The sequence below is a fragment of the Verticillium dahliae genome, genomic scaffold (genome assembly GCF_000150675.1).
Source record: "Verticillium dahliae VdLs.17 supercont1.3 genomic scaffold, whole genome shotgun sequence".
Lineage (NCBI taxonomy): Eukaryota > Fungi > Ascomycota > Sordariomycetes > Glomerellales > Plectosphaerellaceae > Verticillium > Verticillium dahliae.
The window spans coordinates 1,194,407-1,201,878 of record NW_009276940.1 but is presented as its reverse complement, the minus strand read 5'-3'; the positions used below and the strand labels follow the sequence as shown (position 1 = coordinate 1,201,878).

At 57.4% G+C, this 7,472-nt stretch overlaps 3 protein-coding genes across 3 annotated transcripts; 2 read left to right on the top strand and 1 right to left on the bottom strand.

The window, feature by feature from the left end:
* Positions 1-94: 94 nt before the first annotated feature.
* VDAG_02007 (LSM domain-containing protein) lies at positions 95-497 on the top strand (the record flags this gene model as incomplete). The annotated part of the gene is made up of 3 exons (XM_009658036.1): positions 95-108; positions 211-366; positions 428-497. 3 exons carry the CDS (start codon positions 95-97, stop codon positions 495-497), a joined length of 240 nt encoding a protein of 79 aa, XP_009656331.1.
* A 473-nt stretch (positions 498-970) lies between these two features.
* VDAG_02006 (arginine N-methyltransferase skb1) lies at positions 971-3,496 on the bottom strand (the record flags this gene model as incomplete). The annotated part of the gene is made up of 4 exons (XM_009658035.1): positions 971-1,150; positions 1,233-2,641; positions 2,709-3,297; positions 3,359-3,496. The coding sequence occupies 4 exons, from the start codon at positions 3,494-3,496 to the stop codon at positions 971-973; spliced, it is 2,316 nt and encodes a 771-aa protein (XP_009656330.1).
* Positions 3,497-4,353: 857 nt separating this feature from the next.
* VDAG_02005 (pre-mRNA-splicing factor ATP-dependent RNA helicase PRP43) lies at positions 4,354-6,737 on the top strand (the record flags this gene model as incomplete). The annotated part of the gene is made up of 2 exons (XM_009658034.1): positions 4,354-6,549; positions 6,621-6,737. The coding sequence occupies 2 exons, from the start codon at positions 4,354-4,356 to the stop codon at positions 6,735-6,737; spliced, it is 2,313 nt and encodes a 770-aa protein (XP_009656329.1).
* Positions 6,738-7,472: the final 735 nt, after the last annotated feature.

Below are 7,472 nucleotides of genomic sequence, written 5' to 3'. Positions count from 1 at the left end.
CCCCCCCTCCTTTCCCCAGCACCCTTCCGTCGACCTTGATCCGGTGGATAGAGCGCTGACCTCAAGTAGTTCGTACCCCCTCAACCCGAGGCCTATGCTCCAGGACCTGTGCGTTCCCTCCCTTCCACCCCCACCCTCCTCCTCTCGCGATTCCCACGCATCCAGAGGCGCGACCTCGAAAGCTAACCGCGCAATCCCCCTCCCCCGCAGCGTCAACAAGGACATCGTCGTCCGCCTAAAGTGGGGCGACACCGAGTACAAGGGCCGGCTCGTCAGCATCGACTCGTACATGAACATCCAGCTCAGCGGCGCCGAGGAGTACATCGACCAGAAGATGACCGGCGCACTGGGCCAGGTCCTGATCAGGTGCGCTGCGCCTGCGAATCTCCCCCTTGTCTACGCGACGGAATGGCTGACAAACTGGCAGGTGCAACAACGTCTTGTGGATCAGGGCGGCCGGCGCGGGCAGCAATGGCGACGTCAAGATGGAGGGTTGAGCCGCGCGCACAAGACATGACACGAACGCACGATGCAGAGTCTATGCCTGTCCGACCACCTCCGAGTCAGGAGGCCGAGACTGAATATTCAAAATGTGAATGCGAGGCGGTGGGCATGATGCTACTGAGAGACGAATGGACAGATATGGGGGCCTGTCACCAGCGGAAACGAATGGCGTTTAAAGAGGGGTGGGAACGGCACAATCCACAGCAATGGAAGTTTCAGGCCGGTCGTTGCAAAAAAAGGGAAATTTGGCGATCAATCCGTCTATCCACCCTCATCCGTCGTCATCATAACGATCATCATCATCAGGATAGATACCCCGCCCTTCAATTCTTCCTTCCTGAAGCAGAAGACACTTCAGACCCGTTGATAGCTCCTATGTCCTCTTGTGCCCTGCTGCCAGATCTGCGCATCACACTGACCACTTTGATCTCCGCGTCTACCTCGGCAAGAGGTGCCCCCGGTGCTCTCACATCAGGCATGCGACCTTGCGGCTGCTCGTGAGCTCTGAGCTGCCCACCTTGATCCGCTGGCCCTCACCCACCCAGGTGTAGGCCTCGATGAGCCACTCGTACCAGACCTTAGAGTCGTCCGTCTGACGCCACATGCTAACCTCGAGCTCCGTGTCGGCAGGGTAGTATAGTGGTTGCTGCATTCCGCGCGTCAGTCATGCACCTCTAATGAGGCGCTGGGAAGGAAGAAAAGGAAGTAGACGAAGAAGAGAGCTTTACCTTGATGGGGAAGTAGATCGGGAACCACGAGATCATATCCTTGCTCTTCTGATCAATCTGGTCAGGATGCGTGCTGATCTCGACCTTAGCCTTGTCGCCAAGGCGCGGCGCGTAAAGCACCGATTCGAAGTAGCCCGCCAGTCCGTGAATAACGCCCCTGGTACGGCACACGAAGGTCAGGTGGCAGAAGCGCGAGTTGTGGTCGTTGGCGCCTGCGGCACCGGCCATGCTGCCTCCGCCGCCGCCCATGACGCCACCTGCGCGGCGGGCTTCCATCAGCTGCATCGTCGCTTCGGGAAGGGGGTGCTCAAACTCCCAGGCTTGCTGGAAGCGGGGGTGGCCCGGTACCTTCTCCGCCGCGGCAAAGTCCATGGCAAACAGACGAACGACCCAGGGCGTTTCAAAAGCGTTAGGGTCTGTGGGCAGACGGGTCAGGAGGTCGGAGTGAATGCGCGGGTGGGCGACAGGGGTCATATGGGCCGTGTAGGACTCCGGGATGGAGATGCCGTGGGGAGCGAGGACGTGTTGGACTCCGTCGAGGCACTCCGGGGAGAGCTCGTTATCGGCGAAGGAACCGAGAAGCTCAGAGACGAGGATGTCGACCTTGCCGTAGACGGGGTTGTTGTCGGGAGTGCCGGACACGAGAGGGCCCTTCCAGGCACGCATGTCTGTCTTGACCACGGTCACGCGGCCACCCCAGACCAGTTCGTTCTGGCGCAACAGGTAGACATATGCATTGGGATTCTTCTCCACAGCCCAGACCTCGACCGCGACGCCCGTCTCGTTGGCAGCCTTGAGTGCACGAGTGACCAAGGGACCACGACCGGAGCCGGCAACAGCGATGACGACAGCTCCCTTGGGCGACGAGCACGCACGTCCGAGGTCCTTCCATTCGGCCAGAGCTTCCGCAATAGCTTCCTCGTACTGGTTGTACTTGACTGGATCACCTTCGAAGATCTCGTAGGTGGCCGACTCAAGGTTGTCCGAAAGTGGCTGAAGGGGTGATTGCAGCCAATCCTGAAAGCTCGTAAGGGTTGTCCTTTCGAGGTAGTTGAGGGGTGGCTGCTGGAACTCAAGCCACTTGAGGTACTCAATGTAAGCACGGAACGATTTGGGTTCGCTCTCCTTGGGGGTCGTTTCTCCGAGAGCAGGAAAGTCTGCTTGCGCCGCCCGCTTCGCCTCGGCATCGAGAGTCGCCAGATCTGGGCCAGTGTCGACAAGAAGCAGCCAGGGCGCATTCTTGAGGCGCATGTAAGAGAACAAAAGATCTTGGTGTGTCCTGGGCAGGGCCGGGTGACCACTCGCGTTCTTCTTGAATGTCTCGGGCCTCAGAGTGAGGTAGTGTAGGGGCTCAGCAAACCACTTCTCCTGGACCTCACGCTCGGGCAAGACCTTGGGGATCCTCAAGGCTAAGAAAAGACGTTGGCGGGCAGTTCACGCAAAAGGTTCTCGAGTAGGAGTAGAATGGTGACGTACCGACGAACAACCTCAGGCTGTATTCGCAGATGGTACGAATGACGTGCCATGAGTCCCACGTGCTGTACACATCAATCTCTTGGGCCGCTTTCTTCCCCTCGCCCAATAGGACGGAAAGGGTATCAACCTTCTCCTCGAGACCGGGCTCCCTGTACATGGGGATGTGGATGAGAAAGTTCAGGCGGCTGCCTACAGTCATGGCCTCCTGTAGGGCCCGACCGTACTGGGCAAGCCCCTGGTTGCCGCCGTTCTTGGAGGCATCGGCTCTGGGGCCGGGGACGACGACACTTCTGACGCCACAGAAGTTGGCGTAAGCAACCTCGAGGTTGAGGACCTGGCGAGAGATGTTGGCGATGACAGGGTTAGTGGAGGCCAAGTCGATCCAGGGGCTCGTGTAAGCGATGTAGGTGTTGACGACAGGGCTTGGGAACAGAGCTGTGTCCTTGGGCGTCAGAGGCGGGATGATGGGGTCGGCCAGGCTCTGGGCATGGGGGCCGGCCTCTTTGACGAGGGCGAGGTGGGCCTTGACCAACTCGACTACGCGGGAATGGAAGTTCTTGTTCGTCACAGGGCTAGTCACAAATGTGATCTGGGGGCACGATCAGCAACGGTTCTCGCTTACGCCAAGTGCGCTTTCAACACAATCTTACACCAGCATTCAGAACCTGCCCATACTGCATATCATTAAGGGGCTCCTCTCGAGTAGAATCATGCTGCCCGAGATGAAAGTTGGGCCGAGCGGTACTGTACTCGCCGCCATCCTGCGAGTAGTTGTCGTTGTCGGCCATGGTGGGCAAATGCCAGTGGTGGTGAGGGGCAGATGTTAATCCCGTCGGGGAGTCAAGTAGAGAGTTCTTTTTAAATGTGCTCTTGGTCGAAAATGGATTTTGGGTGAAACGTGAGACCTCCTCAGCAAAGCATGTCGCTCGGGAAAATGAGTGACCTTGCCGCTGGTCTCTCTCTCCGGGAAATCAAATCGAGATCGACGGATATGAGCCGGTGTACCGAAAGATTCAACGGTCTGATTCAGTTTTCAGAAATTCAGTGAAAGAAAGATCCGTCTCTGTCTTGCCCCTTGCCCTATTGGTCGGTGTACTCTGTCAGGCCCAGGACCCTGAAAAGACAGTGCCCATTGAGCGTATGGCACAGACGGGTTCAAGGTCCACAATGCTGCTGCCGCAAGTCGGTCGCGGGAGCAAGTATGATGTTCCAGATTTTCCGATACGAATGGCTGTCGGCGACTTGAGGTCTTCAAGTCAGCTCGTGAGTTGAGACACCTGAATTCGCCCACAACCAGGACGCATCGTGAACTGTCGAAAGCCACTTCCCGATTATTCTCGCACAGTACGCGATTCTGGAAGGAATGACCCACCATTGGCCCGCCGCCCGCCCCTGCCGTGCGTGCGATCGGTCTTGCCTCGCCTTATCTTATCAGCATCCCTGGCAGGCGCTCCCCTCCAATTTTTTTTGTTTGCGAAGGCAACTGCCATCAACAGGCTTCACTCTCCCATTCCCTCAGCCTCGAGCCCACCGTCGCCAACCTGACGCCATCCTCCCGAGAGCCTACGTTCTGACTCTACCCACTTCGACAGAGCCGTCTACAGCCATCGGATTTCGCACCTCCCATCCCACTACCGGGTCGACAATGGCTGACGCCAACGGGAAGCGCCACAGTTCTGACGACGGTCAAGCTGCGTACGAGAGGCGGAAGAAGATGAAGACGGACAGCCCCGACATCAAGATGGAAAAATATGAAAGCATCGACGAAAAGGTCAAGGTTAATCCCTACCTTGCCCATATGAACAATGGTGGCGGCGACGACCCCTTTGCCGACTTCGAGCCCCGTAACACCACGGCCAAGCAGGCCGCGGTCGTGGAGGACCTCACCCACAACGCCTTCACCGGAAAGGAGCATACGAAGAAGTATTTCGATATTTTGCGTACGCGTCGCGACCTTCCAGTCCACAAGCAACGCCAGGAGTTTCTTGACAAGTACCACTCGACACAGATCCTCGTCTTCGTTGGTGAGACGGGTTCTGGCAAGACGACACAGATCCCGCAGTATGTCCTCTACGACGAGTTGCCCCAGCGCAACAGGAAACTCGTTGCCTGCACACAACCGCGCCGTGTGGCAGCCATGTCCGTCGCTCAGCGTGTCGCCGACGAGCTGGATGTGCCTCTTGGTGACGAGGTTGGTTACAGCATCCGTTTCGAGGACAAGACCAGCCCCAGAACGGTACTGAAGTACATGACTGATGGTATGCTGCTCCGCGAGGCCATGCACGACCACCAAATGTCCCGCTACAGCTGCATCATTCTTGACGAGGCACACGAGCGCACGCTAGCCACCGATATCCTCATGGCCCTGTTGAAGAATGTTGCCCAGCGCCGTCCTGACCTGAAGATCATCGTCATGTCTGCCACGCTCGATGCCCAAAAGTTCCAACGCTACTTCAACGACGCCCCTCTTCTTGCAGTGCCCGGTCGCACCTTCCCTGTCGAGATATTCTACACCCCTGAGCCAGAGAAAGACTACGTCGAAGCTGCCATTCGCACTGTTCTGCAGATTCACGCCTCCGAAGGCGAGGGAGACATCCTCGTGTTCCTAACGGGCGAGGAGGAGATTGAAGACGCGTGTCGCAAAATCAACCTTGAGGCTGACGAAATGGTTCGCGAGATTGACGCCGGCCCGCTCGCTGTTTACCCGCTTTACGGCACCCTGCCGCCTGGTCAGCAGCAACGCATCTTCGACAAGCCCCCAGCACCATTCAAGCCTGGCGGCCGTCCCGGCCGCAAGTGCATCATTGCGACAAACATTGCAGAGACGTCACTGACCATTGATGGTATCGTATACGTTGTTGACCCCGGCTTCAGCAAACAAAAGATTTACAACCCCCGTATCCGCGTCGAGTCTCTTCTCGTGTCCCCCATCTCCAAGGCGTCCGCGCAGCAGCGTGCTGGTCGTGCTGGCCGAACAAAACCCGGCAAGTGCTTCCGCCTATACACGGAGCAGGCCTTCAAGAAGGAGCTCATTGAGCAGACGTACCCTGAGATTCTGCGTTCGAACCTGGCCAATACTGTTCTCGAGCTGAAGAAGCTGGGCGTCGAGGATCTTGTCCACTTTGATCTCATGGATCCCCCTGCGCCAGAGACGATGATGCGCGCCCTTGAGGAACTCAACTACCTGGCATGCCTTGACGACGAGGGCGAACTCACGGCCTTGGGCAGCAAGGCCTCCGAGTTCCCCCTCGACCCAGCCCTTGCCGTCATGCTCATATCGTCGCCCGAGTTCTATTGCTCCAACGAGATCCTTTCCATCACGTCCCTCCTGTCGGTACCCCAGATCTGGATGCGCCCTGCCGCCAGCCGTCGTCGCGCCGACGAGATGAAGGCACACTTTACGCATCCCGAGGGCGACCACCTGACGCTTCTCAATGCCTATCACGCCTTCAAGGGTGAGATCCAGAAGGGCGCGGACGTCAAGCGCTGGTGTCACGATCACTTCCTGTCCTACCGTCACCTTCAGAGTGCCGACAACGTGCGCGCCCAGCTCAAACGCATCATGGAGACGCACGACGTTGACCTCATGTCGACCCCGTTTGAAGACAAGAACTACTACAACAACATTCGTCGGGCTATGCTGGCAGGCTTCTTCATGCAGGTCGCTTTCCGTGAGAGCTCTGGCAAGGTGTATCGTACCATCAAGGATGACCAAGCCGTCATGCTTCACCCGTCCACAGTCCTCAAGACGGACTACGAATGGGTGGTCTACAACGAGTTCGTACTCACCTCCAAACAGTACATCCGTACCTGCACCGGCGTACGCCCAGAGTGGCTTCTTGTGAGTTTGAATCCACCATACCCTTGCCCAAGCATTGAGCTTTTTGGACCAGCTAACAGAGTCTTACGTAGGAAATCGCACCCATCTATTATGATCTCAGCACATTTACCAAGGGTGACGCGAGGTCAGCGTTGGTCCGCGCGTCAGAGAAGAAGCGCCGCAAGGAAGCTATGAAGGCGGGACGGTAAACGAGCGAAACGCAGTTGCAATTTGGTTCTTGGTATTCTGGGGACGTGGGGGAGATATTCGGACGCGGCTCCGCCTCCGCGACGAGCTCAGTGACTACGGGGCAGGGTGACCTGTCGGTGGACATGACCTGCAGGAAAGGTGTCACACGATAGACGAAGATGGAGTAAGGTAGATGATCTGTGTATCATCTGCCAGTTGCTGCAGGGACGAGTGAGTTGATAAACGGAAAGGGAGAAGAACGGACTCAAAAGTCGTGCTAGATGGTAACATGAAGATTTCTGACCAAACAGAAGCTTACGGCCTCTGCTCCGGTGCCCCCTCTATTTCTCCTGCGCCCCAGACGTGCCTCTGTAGCGTCCTCGGGGAGTAATTCGATACGGCTTAGGCGTATCCCGATGCCGTTGTTGTGGCACGTTTTCCAGCGGTCCCCCTGAGAGCCCAGTGGAAGACTTGCTGTCTCCCTCATCAGGTAAACCAGCCACTCTGAAGCCTATTCTTCATTCCATAGTCAAGACCTGGTACGGCAAGGACAGCAGAAGCGCACCAAAAAAACATGGTCAAGCATATACATCAGAATGAGTCTACGTGAAAACCGGCTGGCAAAGAAAGAGACCGGCCGGCGCGCGCGCCCCTTGCAGATTCCAGAGCAACAGTGGGACGCCGTAGCCGGGCCAGAACATCGGCCTCGCCATGGCTGTGTCGCCGGCGTCCCCCTGCTTAGAGGCTCCGGGGAA